We start from the raw sequence: 19283 nt of genomic DNA, 5'->3' as shown, positions 1-19283 counted from the left end.
CACGAAATTGAATGTTTAAGGAAAGTGTTAAGGTTTAAATTGGTTTGACAGATAAGTCTCCAGTGCGTCATCAATGGTCCTCATCCTGCAAGATTTGTTTGGGAAAGGGATGGTGTTGTTATCTCTTCCAATACAGATTCGAGGTAAGTTCATTAAATTTAATGTCCACATAAGTTTCTATATGCAAATTCAAACTGATACATAATTTATAGAATAATTACTACAACTAAAAGTTATTTTAATTTGGAAGGTATTTGGAAATATTTTTAACTACATTAGACAGGTTTGGATATTTTGTTACATTAATTTCTATTTATTGTGTCATATATGTTATTTTCAGTCGTGTAGTAAATGTAGGTCTATTGAGCCGTTGTCGGTATTTAAAAACATTTTTAAGTTTACGGGAATTGCCACGATCGTTTTTTTATAACTATTGATATCTAGACAATGTCGCAGAGGCCATTATCTCTGGTGACTATAGCATTATATTATAAATTGTTAGATCAGTCGATTGTCACCTAAAACACAGTCATTAAGCAACATATCTTGAGGATTATTATCCATGTGTCTATGTTAAAAAGACTAGACATACTTATTTGTGTGTAGTATGATAGACAACAGTACCTAAATGCAATAGGCTGAACTGACTGACTGACTGATGATAGACATATGTGCAGATAGAATAGACATGTTTATATATATTTTAGATTCTCGATCGGTCAAACGATGACCACAGACGGAGGTGTTACCACACAGCTGAACATATCCCATGTGAGAGTTGATGATGGCGGTCGGTATGGTTGTGTCGCCTACCTCGGTGATGCCGTTATATCACACGAAGATAGAGTCAATGTATATGGTATGTAAATCTAGAATAAAGTTAAGTGACAGAGGTCATTATAGAAAATAGATTTATTAATAAATTAACAATGTTTTACTTGAGTTTGTTTATTTTTACGCTGTGTTTAGTAGATAATTTACTTAACTAATAAGCAATGCATGTGTTAAGTAATAATTAAAAAAACAGTTTGTGAATGTATGGACATAATTATTTATATATACTATTTATACATATATACAGGATGAAAATATTTAACTGCTACTACAAAAAACTTTATTTTTTTAATCTCCATCCTCTATGTAAAACCACACAAATAAATAATAAAAGTGGAAAAAGAAATTTTTTAATTACAATGTAAAAATCATAAAGTCCGCTTTATAATACAAAAAACAACTAGATAATTTATGAGATATGAGTTTTTAATATCAAAACTAATTTTAAGTTTTTTACTTATCAGCGAATTTAAAAAGACGTAAATTCAATTAAAAAAAGTTTTCAATATAAATCAGGTCCGCCCTACATCCGCACACTACCGCCCTTCAAAGTTCAAAGCGGTCAAAGTGTCACTCTCAGATGCCCGTACTATGGATATCCAATAAGGTAAAATAATTATCTTTTGAACTTTATATAAACTAAAATGTCGACAAGTGAAAAACTTTTTGTATATCTCGGTAATCGAACAACGTTGACTACTGCATTGCAGGTTTTTTTTTTTTTAAATACCACTCTTCTACATTTTAGTAAACTATAACAAAAAAAAATTAAACGTTGCGTTGGTCTAATTTCAAAACGATTATTATATATTATTTACGGAATATTAAACAAGTCTTTGTTAAACTATGTTATATTTTTGAATATAACTGTAATACAAATATTAAACTGCAAAGTATCGATTATTTTATGTATTTGTTTGTATTTTATTAATATGATATACCTACTGTTATAAAATATAAAATTAACTTAAACAAATATATTTTTGTATACATTTGCTTCATCTAGTCTTTGGATGCAATAAACAGTAATAGCCGAATACCACTAATTTAATTTTTTCTATTATAAAAAATAAACAACAAATTTAATGAATAAAGAAAATGTAATAATTATTGAATTAAAATACTTTTTTTGTTTCGTACAGCGTTAAAGTAAAATAATTTTGCAGGGAAATATCATGGGAGTATAAAGGCAAAGAAATACATCCAGAATCAACACAATCTCGCTACAAACGATTCATCAACGATACAGCAATTAGCATAGAAATATTCGGTCGAAAACCTAAATTAAGACCTAGGAGAGATTTAGCGATGGTGTCAAGTGATGGTGTTTTAAGTGTAAATAAAGTTAGTAAAGCAGAAAATGGCGGAACATTCGCTTGTATAGTTCGAAGTCCATCTGGAGAGATGGCTAAAAGATCATTCGAACTGCAAGTAGTAGAGGCGCCTCAGTTAGAAGAGATACTGTTGGCGTCTGATCTTCAAGAGGGACAAATAGTACAAATACATTGTAATTTAAAGAGCGGTGATTCGCCAGTTTATTACTCGTGGCTGAAAGATGGAAAAAAGATTCCTTCTCACCTGAAGGTAACAATGAATTAAAGTGTTTTCTATAACCTAGTTTATCCCAACACCTTATCTTTCAAATGGCAAAAATGCTAAGAAATACAATACCTAATATTTTGGCAATAATTATTCTATATAAAAGAAATTCCTAGCGTTAACCGAGTTCTGGTAACTCAATGAATCACTTTTCCTAAACCCGTTAATCTAATCCTCGTCTCAAAGTGATTGTCAATCTGATAAATCTTTTCATTCCTTTACAAGCGAAGGAAATACATCGAAGTTTCATTAGTACAATACAATCTTGAGATTTAGACTGTAGCCCGTTCAATTAATTCAAAGATAGAGAAAATAGGAAAAAAACAAAAGTTTTTCTTGTATATCTTTATAAACTAAATTATAAAAATTTGACTAAAATATAAAAAAAAATACATATAATAAAAATATAACGGGTCGCTGTCTGTACATTTAAGATATGTGAAAAAATATATAATTTGGGACCATTATCAACGCAAATAGCACCCAAAACAATTATAGTCAGAATTTTTATTTGTTTGTCTGCTTGTCTGTGTGTTTGTGCACGCTAATCTCAGAAACGGCTTATCCGATTCAAATTTGTCATTTACTAATATATTGTGGCGAGCTTACCTTAACCTTGTTTCAAGTCAATCGGTTCATAAATAAAAAAGTTATGCCAATTTATAGAATGACGTCTAACATGTAAAGTCACTAATCTACACGGACGAAGACGCGAGCACAGCTAGTATGATATAATTTTATGGAATTGAAAATGTAATGGAAATTTTATTATCACTGTTTTTTTGAAATGTAACGTTTTAGTGTATCTTATGAGTGTTTTTTTTTATATGTTGGGCGTAGGCCTTTTTCTCTATTGCGGAAAAGGGTCAGAGTTTACTCAACCATGCTACTCCACTGCTAGTTGGAGAGTATATTATTTACTATGAGTAACAATCGCTGTCAGGTTTTCATAACAAAAGTCGGGATCGATAACTTTATGTGCTCTCTGAGGTGAGGTGGGAGTACCCCACCACTATTTATAGTAGAACTTAATTCCATAAAACATCAACAATACTGCGCTCAGTTGATCCATTAAAAATACAGCTTAGGCTGTTTTAATCCAAAAATCTGTCCAAAAATGCACATTTAGGTAGGGTAAAAATTGAAAACAAACTTTGATACCATCTAAGCGGATATTCCGCACCGTACGGTAACTATTTAGTTATTAAAGGATGGAATGTCTTTGTGTTAGATCGTCGAGAGGAGCTTGGAAGTATTCAGCGTACTTATCATCAAGAATGTATCGTTGGAACACTGCGGTACTTACACTTGTGTTGCGGCGAACCATGTCGCTAAAGTTAATAGGACTGTCAATTTGTATATTAAAGGTAATTTATTTTTATATAATAATATTTATTGGCCATTTATTTTTTAAAACATAATTATTAATAAAGATATTGAATACATGATACAATTTTTTAAAGAATTGTTTTGGCTTCAAATCGAAAATTGTCAGATTTCGCAATGAAGTCAAGAAAGAAACCGTAAAAAAAAATATGAAAATGAAATGTTATATAAGTACATTTAAAAAAAATGGAACAACATATTTTTTTTTATAAATAATAATAATAATAATTAAGAATCATATATTTTTTATATCTCTGGTAATAAAAATACATAAATTACAAGTACTATTATGCAATCACTTCACTTGACTATTACAGTGCATAAAAATACAGTTAACTTTGTGTAGAAATAAATATTTTTTGACATTTTTTTTTTTCTTCTTGCTAATTATCGTTGCGAACAACAATGATTAACACAATTGAAAACTTTAATTATAATTTGCATATCAAATGTCAGAGTCCAACTAATATATTTATTTATTACAACTAGCAGTTGCTCTATTCATTTAAAATCGAATTATTTAAGTAGATTTACATATTATTACAAAGAATATTATTTCAAGTTGCCCCGAAATGGAGCGAAGAGCCTCAGAACTCATCTTTACTTTTGGGAAGGAACGGTCACGTGTCTTGCAGCGCTAATGGATACCCGCAGCCTCAGACTCATTGGTTGAAGAAAGATGGTAAAATATTATTAATTTGTTGTAATTTTTGTATAATTCAGACGGTTATTTTTCAAAACTAATCAACTTTTCCACAAGTCCACCGAAAACATTTGAAAGTAGCTTCGTTTGTACCGGTACCATACTTCAAAAATTATATGGACCTGGCGAACTTTGTAGCAGTGTTCGCGTTTCGTGTGTGTGCGTGCGTGCGTGCGTGCGTGCGTGCGTGCGTGCGTGCGTGCGTGCGTGCGTGCGTGCGTGCGTGCGTGCGTGCGTGCGTGCGTGCGTGCGTGCGTGCGTGCGTGCGTGCGTGCGTGCGTGCGTGCGTGCGTGCGTGCGTGCGTGCGTGCGTGCGTGCGTGCGTGCGTGCGTGCGTGCGTGCGTGCGTGCGTGCGTGCGTGCGTGCGTGCGTGCGTGCGTGCGTGCGTGCGTGCGTGCGTGCGTGCGTGCGTGCGTGCGTGCGTGCGTGCGTGCGTGTGTGTGTGTGTGTGTGTGCTTTCTGTTCTACTAACTGTTACTAAACTTATAACTAAGAATCGTTTATAATATTTAATAATATTTCAGTGATATCGGAAACATGGCGCCCTGTGCTAGAGGTAGCGGGTGGCGGGGTTTTGAGTTTGTCAAACGGATCTCTAATATTTGACTCAGTGGCGTTGTCAGACGCCGGTCTCTATACTTGTCACGTTGAAAATGGTGTTGGAGAAGCTCTTAGCAAGACTATCTGGATATCTGTTAACAGTAAATATTTTGTTTTCTAATGATTTTCTAATGATAATTTTATTAAATGAGTAAGTATTTTATTATTTTCATTTTTAGCTATATTTGTATGATAAGTTTATAAAAAGTGAAAAGTAGGTGGAAGTTTTAAATAATTTATCGCTATTTGAGGTATGGGTAAGGTTACAGGTACTAATAATATATCATAGTAGGCAAAAAATGTGTAAGCAGTTAATAATATTTGTGCACTTAAAAAAATGTGTATGTACGTACTTATGTATACGAGTACTACATTGGCTAGCTAACTTCTTCATTGACTAACTAACTTTAGGGTGTCGGTTTTTTTGACGGTGTGTGCGCGCATTATAAAAATTTACCCTCAATATTTTTTTCCTAACGTGCCAAAATAAGTATAACCTGAAAAATAAATATATTAGATTCTGTTTTAATTTTTTTCATTCGAGTGAGTACATCATATAAGGAGAGAGAGAGAGAGAGAGAGAGACGTATTTGACTAATGTTGTTTGTATTAAACCCAGAATTTTGCCACTTCTAATATTTACATATTTTAGTGTATAAAGAAGTGTATCGTTTTTGCTTTCGGCTTTACACGTTTTCGGTATCAACACTTCGTACAATAAACACAAACTTGACAGCGACGTTAAAAGCTTTTAAAACTTACGCTCAATTCTCGGTTGATATAGAATGCTGTCGAAAATGTGATTCGGTGGTGAGTCGAAATGTGAATTCTGTATAGAACTATTTTTTATACAAGTGAAATCACATAGGATAGTTTTTTATTTGTTCTGTAAGAGGAATTCCCGAACTTTACAGTACTTTTTCATAAAAAGTACTTTAAGCTAAATTATTATAGATTAAAACTATTTGAAGAGTACGTGTTCTGGTCATTAACTGGATATTGTGGTAGTAATCACGGGTTCTATTGCCAACCTTGACAAACGTTTCTAATGAGCTACATAGGTGTTTTGTGTTTTAAGAGTTAGTGTTGTATATGTTCCTGGACGCTTGACACGGGATTTGCTCCTTGGTATTACACAATTAGACGTTGTATAATTTCAAAAAGTAACTGTAGAGCTTTTCGCTGTTTCTTATCTGCAGAATATTCCGAATCAGTTGTATCTTCACGTTTAAAACAATTTTTAAAGACTAAAGTAATAATATTTTGTTATATGACGATTCAGAAGCGCTTTTGAAGCCTACTTGAATAGTGTTTTTTTTTTATTTGAATTGTTTTCAAAAAACATGCAGAATTTGAGGACTTATTAATATCGTACTTTGTGATACTAAAACAAACACTATCACATTATCAATCACATCACATTATCAATCACATCACATCAGCCTATCGCAGTCCACTTCTGGACATAGGCCTCCACAAGTTCGAGCCAAAAATGGCGTGAACTCATGTATTTTGCCCATAGTCAAAACAAACACTAACCAAAGTAAAAAACTTCAGAACCGGTAACCTTCGATATCGTAACCCGCAACCTAACGGCAAAATTGGGTCAACACATTAGTATCGAATGTGCGGCGCGAGGGGACGACCCCATAAGAATTATGTGGACGAGGAATGGAAAACCCATCAATCCCCTTACTCAGAGGTAAGTTTAGATTTAATGCTAATAGATAGCGCCACTCTAAACTTTGGACATTTAGGTCAAGAGTCCCCAAAAAAGTCAATTTCGGCAATCAAAACAAAATTAGTTTTCACGGGTCTACATTTTTAATATAGTGTTTTTTTTATGGTTTCAAATTGATAGGTAACACCAACAGTGGTCGATTTCGACTCCTCGAAATCAGTTTTCAGGGGTCAATATTTTTGAGATGGTCTTTTTAAGAGTAACTGCCGAGTATCTTTCCAATTATTCTGTGCAGAATTGAATTCCGAATCGGTGGTAACTTCACTATAATTGTTATTGAACACTTTATTTATCATTAACTTATTGAAAATAAACATAATTTTAATTTTAAACTGACGATTTAAAAGTGCTCACTCCACTATTAATTATCCACCGTATTTCTTTCGTATTTTTTATCCGTATTTTTTTTTTAAACATGCAAACTATTACTAGGAAGTTATTTAAGCCTTTGATGTATCGATATTTTTTGTCCCTTATTACATTTTGTTATGTCTGCTATGTCTTTTACATGGCTGAAAATATTTGAATCCGGCTAATGAAAAGAACTGCGTGAAACTAACAAAGAGTTTTCTTACATATTTGTAAAACAAAAGACTTTCAGATTATTATTTATAAATCTTAGTAGTCGGAGAGTCTCTTTAATTTTATTTTACTTGCTAAATGAAAGCTTAGGAGCTTCCGTACAAAATTTTCAAAACAATTGTGAAAGTCTGCGAATTTTGTTAGGTAGGTACTTAATTAGGTCTAAGTTATTATCTCATTTTTGTCTAAAATGCAGAAAAGTATTGCACAAATTTAACCAAATAATTAAAAAGACTATGGGGAAAATAAAACGATCAATTTATTATTATTAGGGTGAAAATTTCTGAAGCTAAGACAGAGGATGGAATGGCATCCATATTGGAACTACTTCAAACGGAGACAAGTGACGGCGCCTTGTATCAGTGCAAAGCGGGGAACCCTTACGGAGCGGATGTTTACAGTGTTTACTTAACTATATTGGGTAAGAACATACACACAAACACACTCTCGTTATCTTTAGTTATTGACATACACCTTCAATATGAAATGACTTATCAAACAAATGTTCTTATCTTATCCATCGTTATTTTCTCTATTTCTCTAAAAGGATCTAATAATACATGATAAAAACACAGATAAAAAATACTGCTTTCAAGTAGTCTTGTGTTCCTATGGAGAGGTAATGAATGCTTCTGGGGAGATTTCAGGCAACGTGCTGGTAAAGCATGTGTTGCAGGTGTTCAATGGGTTTTTTTATATAACTAAATTGGCAAGCAAGCGTACGGCTCATCTGATGGTAAGCGAACCGTAGTCTATATACTCTAGCAACACCAGAAGCATCGCAAGCGCGCTGCCGATCATATCCCCCTCCCCCGGGACCTCTGGTCACCTTGCTCACCACAGGAAGACAAAACTGTTTGAAAGCGGTATTATTTAGTTGTGATCTTTTGTAAGGTTAAGGTACTTCCCTAGTCGGCCGCTCCAGATTTGGACAGGATATTTTCTGCCATGTTCAACCTCAGTTAACGGCTACTGTAACCGCTTACCATCTTGTAATCATACGCTTGTTTGCCACTATAATGGTATAAGAAAATATATATGAAAACTGTATTCCGTAGAGCCCCCCATCCCCCCCTCGGACCTGTCGGTGGACTCAGTGAAGAGCCGCTCGGTGCGCCTGTCGTGGCGGGACGCGGCTCGCCTCGCGCACTACTACTCCGTGCAGCTGGCCAGCGGAGCGCGCGCGGCGTGGCGCACCGTCAATGTTACTAGGTGCGTGACACTTGTATACCTCTGTCGTGTCGTGTCGTGTCGTGTCGCCTCGCGCACTACTACTCCGTGCAGCTGGCCAGCGGAGCGCGCGCGGCGTGGCGCACCGTCAATGTTACTAGGTGCGTGACACTTGTATACCTCTGTCGTGTCGTGTCGTGTCGTGTCGCCTCGCGCACTACTACTCCGTGCAGCTGGCCAGCGGAGCGCGCGCGGCGTGGCGCACAGTCAATGTTACTAGGTGCGTGACACTTGTATACCTCTGTCGTGTCGTGTCGTGTCGTGTCGCCTCGCGCACTACTACTCCGTGCAGCTGGCCAGCGGAGCGCGCGCGGCGTGGCGCACAGTCAATGTTACTAGGTGCGTGACACTTGTATACCTCTGTCGTGTCGTGTCGTGTCGTGTCGCCTCGCGCACTACTACTCCGTGCAGCTGGCCAGCGGAGCGCGCTCGGCGTGGCGCACCGTCAATGTTACTAGGTGCGTGACACTTGTATACCTCTGTCGTGTCGTGTCGTGTCGTATCGCCTCGCGCACTACTACTCCGTGCAGCTGGCCAGCGGAGCGCGCGCGGCGTGGCGCACCGTCAATGTTACTAGGTGCGTGACACTTGTATACCTCTGTCGTGTCGTGTCGTGTCGTGTCGCCTCGCGCACTACTACTCCGTGCAGCTGGCCAGCGGAGCGCGCGCGGCGTGGCGCACCGTCAATGTTACTAGGTGCGTGACACTTGTATACCTCTGTCGTGTCGTGTCGTGTCGTGTCGCCTCGCGCACTACTACTCCGTGCAGCTGGCCAGCGGAGCGCGCGCGGCGTGGCGCACCGTCAATGTTACTAGGTGCGTGACACTTGTATACCTCTGTCGTGTCGTGTCGCCTCGCGCACTACTACTCCGTGCAGCTGGCCAGCGGAGCGCGCGCGGCGTGGCGCACCGTCAATGTTACTAGGTGCGTGACACTTGTATACCTCTGTCGTGTCGTGTCGTGTCGTGTCGCCTCGCGCACTACTACTCCGTGCAGCTGGCCAGCGGAGCGCGCGCGGCGTGGCGCACCGTCAATGTTACTAGGTGCGTGACACTTGTATACCTCTGTCGTGTCGTGTCGTGTCGTGTCGCCTCGCGCACTACTACTCCGTGCAGCTGGCCAGCGGAGCGCGCGCGGCGTGGCGCACCGTCAATGTTACTAGGTGCGTGACACTTGTATACCTCTGTCGTGTCGTGTCGTGTCGTGTCGCCTCGCGCACTACTACTCCGTGCAGCTGGCCAGCGGAGCGCGCGTGGCGTGGCGCACCGTCAATGTTACTAGGTGCGTGACACTTGTATACCTCTGTCGTGTCGGGTCGCCTCGCGCACTACTACTCCGTGCAGCTGGCCAGCGGAGCGCGCGCGGCGTGGCGCACCGTCAATGTCACTAGGTGCGTGACACTTGTATACCTCTGTCGTGTCGTGTCGTGTCGTGTCGCCTCGCGCACTACTACTCCGTGCAGCTGGCCAGCGGAGCGCGCGCGGCGTGGCGCACCGTCAATTTTACTAGGTGCGTGACACTTGTATACCTCTGTCGTGTCGTGTCGTGTCGTGTCGCCTCGCGCACTACTACTCCGTGCAGCTGGCCAGCGGAGCCCGCGCGGCGTGGCGCACCGTCAATGTTACTAGGTGCGTGACACTTGTATACCTCTGTCGTGTCGTGTCGTGTCGCCTCGCGCACTACTACTCCGTGCAGCTGGCCAGCGGAGCGCGCGCGGCGTGGCGCACCGTCAATGTTACTAGGTGCGTGACACTTGTATACCTCTGTCGTGTCGTGTCGTGTCGTGTCGCCTCGCGCACTACTACTCCGTGCAGCTGGCCAGCGGAGCGCGCGCGGCGTGGCGCACCGTCAATGTTACTAGGTGCGTGACACTTGTATACCTCTGTCGTGTCGTGTCGTGTCGTGTCGCCTCGCGCACTACTACTCCGTGCAGCTGGCCAGCGGAGCGCGCGCGGAGTGGCGCACCGTCAATGTTACTAGGTGCGTGACACTTGTATACCTCTGTCGTGTCGTGTCGCCTCGCGCACTACTACTCCGTGCAGCTGGCCAGCGGAGCGCGCGCGGCGTGGCGCACCGTCAATGTTACTAGGTGCGTGACACTTGTATACCTCTGTCGTGTCGTATCGTGTCGTGTCGTATCGTGTCGTGTCGCCTCGCGCACTACTACTCCGTGCAGCTGGCCAGCGGAGCGCGCGCGGCGTGGCGCACCGTCAATGTTACTAGGTGCGTGACACTTGTATACCTCTGTCGTGTCGTGTCGTGTCGTGTCGCCTCGCGCACTACTACTCCGTGCAGCTGGCCAGCGGAGCGCGCGCGGCGTGGCGCACCGTCAATGTTACTAGGTGCGTGACACTTGTATACCTCTGTCGTGTCGTGTCGTGTCGCCTCGCGCACTACTACTCCGTGCAGCTGGCCAGCGGAGCGCGCGCGGCGTGGCGCACCGTCAATGTTACTAGGTGCGTGACACTTGTAACCTCTGTCGTGTCGTGTCGTGTCGTGTCGCTTCGCGCACTATTACTCCGTGCAGCTGGCCAGCGGAGCGCGCGCGGCGTGGCGCACCGTCAATGTTACTAGGTGCGTGACACTTGTATACCTCTGTCGTGTCGTGTCGTGTCGTGTCGCCTCGCGCACTACTACTCCGTGCAGCTGGCCAGCGGAGCGCGCGCGGCGTGGCGCACCGTCAATGTTACTAGGTGCGTGACACTTGTATACCTCTGTCGTGTCGTGTCGTGTCGTGTCGCCTCGCGCACTACTACTCCGTGCAGCTGGCCAGCGGAGCGCGCGCGGCGTGGCGCACCGTCAATGTTACTAGGTGCGTGACACTTGTATACCTCTGTCGTGTCGTGTCGTGTCGTGTCGCCTCGCGCACTACTACTCCGTGCAGCTGGCCAGCGGAGCGCGCGCGGCGTGGCGCACCGTCAATGTTACTAGGTGCGTGACACTTGTATACCTCTGTCGTGTCGTGTCGTGTCGTGTCGCCTCGCGCACTACTACTCCGTGCAGCTGGCCAGCGGAGCGCGCGCGGCGTGGCGCACCGTCAATGTTACTAGGTGCGTGACACTTGTATACCTCTGTCGTGTCGTGTCGTGTCGTGTCGGAGCGCGCGCGGGTTTGAGTTTTCATCACTTTATTCAACCTTAAATATACAAGATTTAAATAATTGACAATTTTTTTAAAAGAGTACAATGGATTTTATTGCCGCTTCTTCTTTGCGGGGTCTGCGTTCCGAAACGATCATAACTTTTCATTAAGTATATTCATTAATAAAAAAATATTGCTCGTTTATCGCTAAAATACTATTCTCAAAAGTTTTCGACTTTTCTTTAAGTAATTTCTTCTTGCCAAAAAAAAATTGTGTGTGTTTTATTATTACTTACAAATACGCCACATATCAAACAACAAACAGATAAAATTATTAAGTCTAAAGTAAAACTAATTCTCCAAAGGCTGGACGAGATCCGTCACTCAGTGGACATAGAAGATCTATCACCCGCAACGTCGTACACGGCTCGAGTGGCGGGTGGAAACCGTGCAGACCTTAGTGCATACTGTGCACCTGTGAGATTCACCACCAGCGAGGAAGGTAAGCGATAAGTCCGATCAACCTCTTTTGACAGAATATCTTGTAAATATACCGCTTCTTATTGTATGTGATTTACCGCGATGATTATTTTGAACCTTCCAAAATGGAGACTTATTTCGGAGGTACAAAATAACAATAGCGGTAAGTCCCTCTAGAATCAAACTTGTGGCAACACACGTTTATTCAACAAACATAGTGAACGAGAAAGTTTACTCACGTCTCACTGCTAGATAAAAATATCCCACTCCAGGACAGTAAAATGCTGTGTCCTAAATGCCCAAAGATTGTCCGGAGCAGATCGCTCTTCTAGCTACTATCACTCTTGTACACTCTTCTTTATTTGTAATATGTTATTGTGTTGATTGTTGTTGTGTACAATAAAGTGTATTATTATAAACCTTGTATCATCCCAATGCTGGACAAAACCCCTACTCTTAGTTGGACAGATCAACAAAGGCTAAGACCAAAAAACAATTTTTAAATATCCCACTGCTAAACTTAACCCTTCTCAGAAAGGTGAGAGACAATTTAACTGACGGAACCACTTATGATCATACCTACGTACTGAACGAAACCCTCTTATTTGATGGAGAGATTCACAAGGACTAAGAAAAGAAACCAATTTTTTACTTTCTTTCGAGGGTTTGGTTTTTATACATTCTAATGATAGACAAAATTCTTTATGTTTGAGAGATCCAAATCGACCAAGACCAGGAACCAATGGTTAAATATCCTACTGCTGGTCAAAAGTCTCCCTAATTCGAATTAGAAGAGTTTATTACGTTAAACGCAATGACGCAGTGGTCAAATCAACGTAGTTATGGCAATGTTTATTTTCGCGTGAGCGTAATTTTATGATTCATAGGTTTCCTGAACCTCATGCACAGTTTTCTTACGCTACCGGAGACTGTTCAACTTGTGACAAATAATATTCGCCCGATTTTACGTGTTAATTTCTGAATATACTTATTCAATTAAAAAAAAAAACTTTTTAAGTCAATTTATCAAACTCGAAGCCTGCTCAACGACATCAAGAGAAACCGCGTAGAATGCATTGTATCACTATAAAAACATCTCTCATTGTATCAATATAAAATTATACTCTCGCTCATAAAATCACAAGGCAAATAATTTCTTAATTAGCTTCCAACGTATTAAAAAGTTCACAAAATTTAATTAAAAAGTGTCAAAGAAATGTTTTCATTAATTGGATGTCATTCCAGAACTTTTTTTATTAAAATCTCATTTATTTTATTATATTTCTTAAGCATTAAGGCAGGAAAGGAGATATCCTAAGTGTGGTACCATGTTAATGAAACCAGGATTCTGATGTTGGGATCCCAGAGAAATCGAGGGAAACCCTCGAAAATCCGCATAACTTTTTACTGGGTGTACCGATTGTGTAGATTTTTAATTTAATCGAAAGCCGATGTTTGCCGTGTGGTCACATTTAAATTTCAACGAGATCTGATTACAACTTTTGAGTAATATTTGATAATGCGTATTTACTTGACTATTTTTTCGTCTACCTACGTTGTATTACGTGTAATTATTTAGTAATTGTAGTAATGGACTTCAGTGGGTATACATACGGAAGATATAGTATGTTGTTAAACAGTTGATTAGTAGATCGAAAAAATTTGTGCCATCAAGAACTAACAATTGATATGGTGTAGTGTTGCATGTGTTCGCCTGGATGGCGGCCGCGAGTTCTATTTCCACTAGGCCTCATTAGAGTATATATTTTGGTCTAGGTGTGAGTCCTTGTGAGTGTCCTCTCCGTGCATAGGAGGGTACGTAAATCTGTCGGTCCAGCTTGTTAACATAGATACGTCATAGCGATCGTTACTCGTGTTTAGGAAATTATTAGTCAACACTTCATAGAGCAGAGTGGATTAAACTCCAAACTTTTCCAATATGAAGAAAAGGCCTTTGTCTAGTAGTGGGATATTACACTCGAAATATTTTTAAAGATTAATTTTATATTTCATTACCCTGTACCAGCTTTTTTTTTTATATTATAAGTAAGTTCTACCTACATTGTATTATTGTCAAATATAAATACACAAAAAATTGAAAAAATAATGTATGTCCATCCATTTATACACAAATAGGTCTAAACAGTACCTTAAAACACACCACTGAAGTAAATCTTCTTAAGCTCTAAGTATATTTGTATGTGTATGATATATAAGAAACGTAACTCTCTTTCTATCCTCACTAAGTTATATCGGTAAAGCTCTAAACTAGGAAAAACTGAATTTCGGGACCGTGGGGGGAAGGGGGGTGGAGGATGGGAAACGCTGCCCCTGGTACCACTGACACACTTCGAAACCCCATAGTTATGGAGATATCCATGGTTAAAGTTTTGAGGTTAGAAGAAGAATTTCGTAGCTTTCATACGTTATTTTCATATTTCACATGCGTTTTTTTTCACATTTCACACGCTATTTTTACATTTCACACGTTTTTTTTACGTTTCATAAGTTATTTTCAAAATAAAAACGATCTCGACTTCAAGATCAATAAACGACACAACTTACGTTACTTATGCTCCGTTCCGTAGTTTTGACATGTTATCACATGTTATTTTCATATTTCACACATGATTTTAACATTTCACACGTTAATTTAACGTTTTCACACGGTTTTTTAACAAACGATACAACTAATGTTTAACAACTGAGAAATAGATGTTTTAATAAAAAATGACAGGCCACTTATTGTTTCGCTCCAAAACAATCTAAGCATAAATTCATTGTTTTTGTTTAAATAACTGTAAAGGCAAAGGTCTAAGACCATACATACAGCCTTGTTTCATGTTATGTTTTTTACTGAAATATATATATATATATTTTTTTTTTATTTATTTACTGTTATATACGAAAAATACTCAATATTTTAGTTCATTTTATATGACATTAAATAAAAAAATAAAAAAAATAGTGCAGTGAAAAACATGACATGAATGAAAAAAATTACCATAATCTATCGGACTGAGAAAGGGGCATTTATAGGCATAATTCCATTACAAAAAAACCCTAACCTATCTAATTTAAAAATTACACCGTTTATAGACATAGTTTTGTTACTAAAAAAAAATAACCCTAACCTATCTAATTAAAAAATTACACCGTTTATAGACATAGTTTTGTTACTAAAAAAAATAACCCTAACCTATCTAATTTAAAAATTACACCGTTTATCGACGTACTTTTATGAGTAAATAAAAATAAAATATATTTAATAAAAAAACATAACATAAAACAAGGCTGTATGGTTTTAGACCTTTGCTTTTACAGTTATTTAAACAAAAACAATAAATTTATGCTTACATTGCATTGGAGCGAAACGATAAGTGTCGCGCCATTTTTTTTTAAAGCATCTGTAACTCAGTCATTAAACATCAGTTGTATCGTTTGTTAAAAAACCGCGTAAAAACAATAACTTAACGTCTGAAATGTTAATATCAAGTGCGAAATGCGAATATAACATCTGAAAGCTACTGAACTAAGCATGGTTACCGCAAGTTGTATCGTTTGTTGATCTTGGAGTCGAAATCGTTTTTACGTACTCCTGTTCGAAAATAAATTATAAAGTTGCGAAACGGCGCATGGGTGGCATTCCCCATAGCGCCAGAGCTAAGTCAGACGCGGAGCTCAAAGGTATTATAACAGCTTTATATTCTTCCTCTAATCTCAAAACTTTAACCATGGATATCTCCATAAACATGGGGTTTTGAAGTGTGGCAGTGTTATCTTGTATAGCTTCCCCTACACCCTCCGCCCTCCACCCCCCAAAAACCCCATAATTCGGTTTTTCCTAGTCTAGAGCTTAGACCTTATATCTCCCTATCAACTTCCGTTCGCCTCGCCCGATCACACTTTTCGTAACGCTCACCAGGCATCCGCTTACTCCCCAAGTCTAGCGTGTGTAAAGAAATTTTACTTCAAAAACCATATTGTATGTCCGCCCAGCCCCCTCGTCCCCTCCGCTAGGGGTTCAGCTGGAACAAACCGACAGTCCCGGAGAGCTCCGCGCACGCTGGCTGCCGCCGCCCGCCGACACTCACAACGGACTCGTACTGGGCTACCGGCTGAGGGCCGTGCCTCAGATCCCCGGGGTCAATGGTGAGTTTACTTGTATTATTTACTACTTATAGCGTAATGTGTATGTAGATTTAGGTGTATGATTATCTAATATATATAATTCTCGTGGCGCGGTGTTTGTAGTAAACTCCCCCGAAACGGCTTGACCGATTCTCATGAAATTTTGTGTACATATTGGGTAGGTCTGAGAATCGAACAACATCTTTTTTTCATACCCCTAAAATATACGGGAGGGGGGGGGGGGGGTTAAGAGGGTTAGTAAAATATTATGAAATTTGTGAGTAAAAAATGTACGTCCCTTTATTCCCTTTTGAGGGCGCCACATTAAATATAATGTGACACTATATAACCAGCGGACAATTAAGACGCTTCCTCATTTGTCTAAATATGACTAGAAGTTTGGGAGATACAGCATACTACTGCTAAGATGACAACACTCTGTTTGGCTTTACGTAGTCGAATAATAAGATATCAGCAGTTATTTGATAAACGAACTCAAAACGGAAGGTAGCAGTATCTAATTACGTATTTGTCTTACCGCTGTCCTTACGGATCATTTCTCGTAGTTCAGTGAAGATCCGTTCTCCAGTTCACTGATTTTCAATCAGATCTTCATCACAATTAATTGAGAATACCGCATATAACCATTTAAATATATCATACAATTGTGATTGGTTATTTAATTACGATTTTTCTAAATCTCTATTAAATTTCCTATAATAAAATAATTGTCATGACTACTTGACAGTTAAAGAAATTTAAGTTCTGCATCGTATAAGTAAATTATACGGAAGATAGGTTAGAATAGGATAATAGACCGGTGAAATTGACCAGCTAAGTCACTTAATAAAATACTAAACAAAATTAAAGAAGTTGAAAGGAAAGAGAACAAATAATTTGACTAATATGAAAATTTAATTTTAAAATTCATTAAAGTAAAACCATAAAATTTAGTAGCTAATTTTTTATTAAGTAAACATAACTAAGAACTTATTTTTTTACCGCAAAACCTTAATAACAAAGTTAGAATCAATTATAATAATAATAATAATAATATATTTATTTTGGGACTAGGCCATATAGTGTTAGTAACAATTTTTCTTGTAATCTAGTAATACCTGTATACAAAATCAATAAAACCTTTATTGACCTCGACCATAATTCCGAATAACTTTCAACTAGCCCCTTAGGTTATTTAAAGGCTATTCTAAGTAAAATATGAATAGCGCAATTGTATAACCCACACATAACTTCTCTTAAAGGCATCATATTGAATACCGGATGTACGAACAGGTTTACCGGGGGAAATAAGAACGTACTTGTTCACGTTATAAGAGCTGGGATGTAAGGATCGGAGGGACGGTAATAAATCTGTTTAACCCCGCCTTTGTATGGAGCATCTTATTCATTAATTCCTAGTAAATATGCTTGCAATGCTTAATTAATTTGAGATTTAATATTATAAGGTTCTATACTATTTATTCTCTATTGCATTTACCTATTACTTGACTGTTAAATTTTCTTCAATTTCGCCATTTTCGGCGAGAACTTGGGGAGGCCTATATCCAGTAAGTGGACTGCGAAAGGCTGCTGTGGTGATGATGATGATATATATAGATTATATATATAGGTAAGGAATATATACATTTGATTTTATTTTTTGTATTCATGAATAATATTTTCTTATTAAGATAATATGCCTGCTTTGAAGACATGAAACTTCTTAATAAAATAAATAACTGTCGATACTGGTTGTATATGATGTGCCTAACAGTTTCTCAGCGATAGCAAATATTTTGCAATTATTGTTACCGGATTGAATTTTAAAAGCAATAAACATGGGAGCGATAGTACTGCGATTCAGTAAGCAATAAGTGAGCTAAGATCTTAGTTTCAGATATCGCTATTAATATGGTTTTTTTTTTTCTTTCTATTTAATTTCTTCGTACGTTTATCAGCCATATATTTAGCAGCTAGTAAATGATCAACCATAGTTATCTTCAGTCACTTTGTGATATACGAGTACCTATATTAAGGCATAATATACATATACATAAATTATATATAAATTTTATCTAGAAAATGAGTAAGTTTGTGTCGTCCAGAGAATACTATAATATAAGACTGAGCGGCTACATTTTATCACATTTTTAACACATAAAACAAAGGGATCTCATGGGATAAACAAACTTTATTTCAAAGCTTAACGTCCACTTGGTAGACTCAGATATATTACAGGTCTGATATATGTTGGTACTAGCAGTGCCCGCGGCTTCGCCCGCGTTGAAATTAGTGTGTCACAAAGTTTTTCCGGCAAACTTCCAGTGAAACTCTCATCAAAATCGACTTAGCCGTTCCGTAAACCTTCCTGTTGCCAATGGTGGAGCCCTCTCTCGAATGGTGAAACCGCATAAAAATCCGTTCAGTAGATTTTGAGCGAATCGATCACATACACTTTTGGAGACTGTGTTTTGTAATACACTAACTGTTGCCCGCGACTACGTCCGCGTGTTATGAAGATATGCATTACTATTAAGATGTTTAACGCATTTTTTTTTTATTTCAGTCACTTGAAATGCTTGTCAAACTGAGTAACTTTTTAAAAGGCACAATTTAGTATAATATAAAACCTCTCTATACACCACATTTTTAGTTTTATTTTCAGGCTGTATATATTTCATACAAACTATCAACCCCAATTAAACCCCCTTAGCGGTGGAATATCGTAAATTCCGTTCTTAGCGGATATCTGCTAACTATAATCTACCTCCCTGCCAAATTTCACCTTTGTCCATCCTGGATGGATGGACTATCCAGCGGTTTTTGAGTTCACGTGATGAGTGAGTCAGTGACCTTTCTCTTTTATATATATAGATTACAATGCATTATTTGGACACCTCCTCACCATCTATAGA

At 38.8% G+C, this 19283-nt stretch overlaps 1 protein-coding gene across 1 annotated transcript in view; it reads left to right on the top strand.

The window, feature by feature from the left end:
• Positions 1–19283, top strand: part of LOC123664442 (Down syndrome cell adhesion molecule-like protein Dscam2) — an 87706-nt gene that overhangs the window by 3743 nt on the left and 64680 nt on the right. Inside the window, exons 2-13 of the mRNA XM_045598986.1 lie at positions 52–143; positions 708–859; positions 1351–1441; positions 2001–2418; positions 3665–3800; positions 4382–4501; positions 5048–5224; positions 6681–6825; positions 7719–7867; positions 8505–8658; positions 12123–12259; positions 16237–16389. Of these exons, the coding sequence (XP_045454942.1) occupies positions 52–143; positions 708–859; positions 1351–1441; positions 2001–2418; positions 3665–3800; positions 4382–4501; positions 5048–5224; positions 6681–6825; positions 7719–7867; positions 8505–8658; positions 12123–12259; positions 16237–16389 (1924 nt within the window). The remainder of the gene's footprint in view (positions 1–51; positions 144–707; positions 860–1350; positions 1442–2000; positions 2419–3664; positions 3801–4381; positions 4502–5047; positions 5225–6680; positions 6826–7718; positions 7868–8504; positions 8659–12122; positions 12260–16236; positions 16390–19283) is intronic.

This window comes from Melitaea cinxia, chromosome 22, assembly GCF_905220565.1.
Source record: "Melitaea cinxia chromosome 22, ilMelCinx1.1, whole genome shotgun sequence".
In the NCBI taxonomy this organism is placed as follows: Eukaryota; Metazoa; Arthropoda; class Insecta; order Lepidoptera; family Nymphalidae; genus Melitaea; species Melitaea cinxia.
The sequence above is the reverse complement of the archived record's forward strand: the minus strand, read 5'-3'. Positions and strand labels throughout refer to the sequence as shown.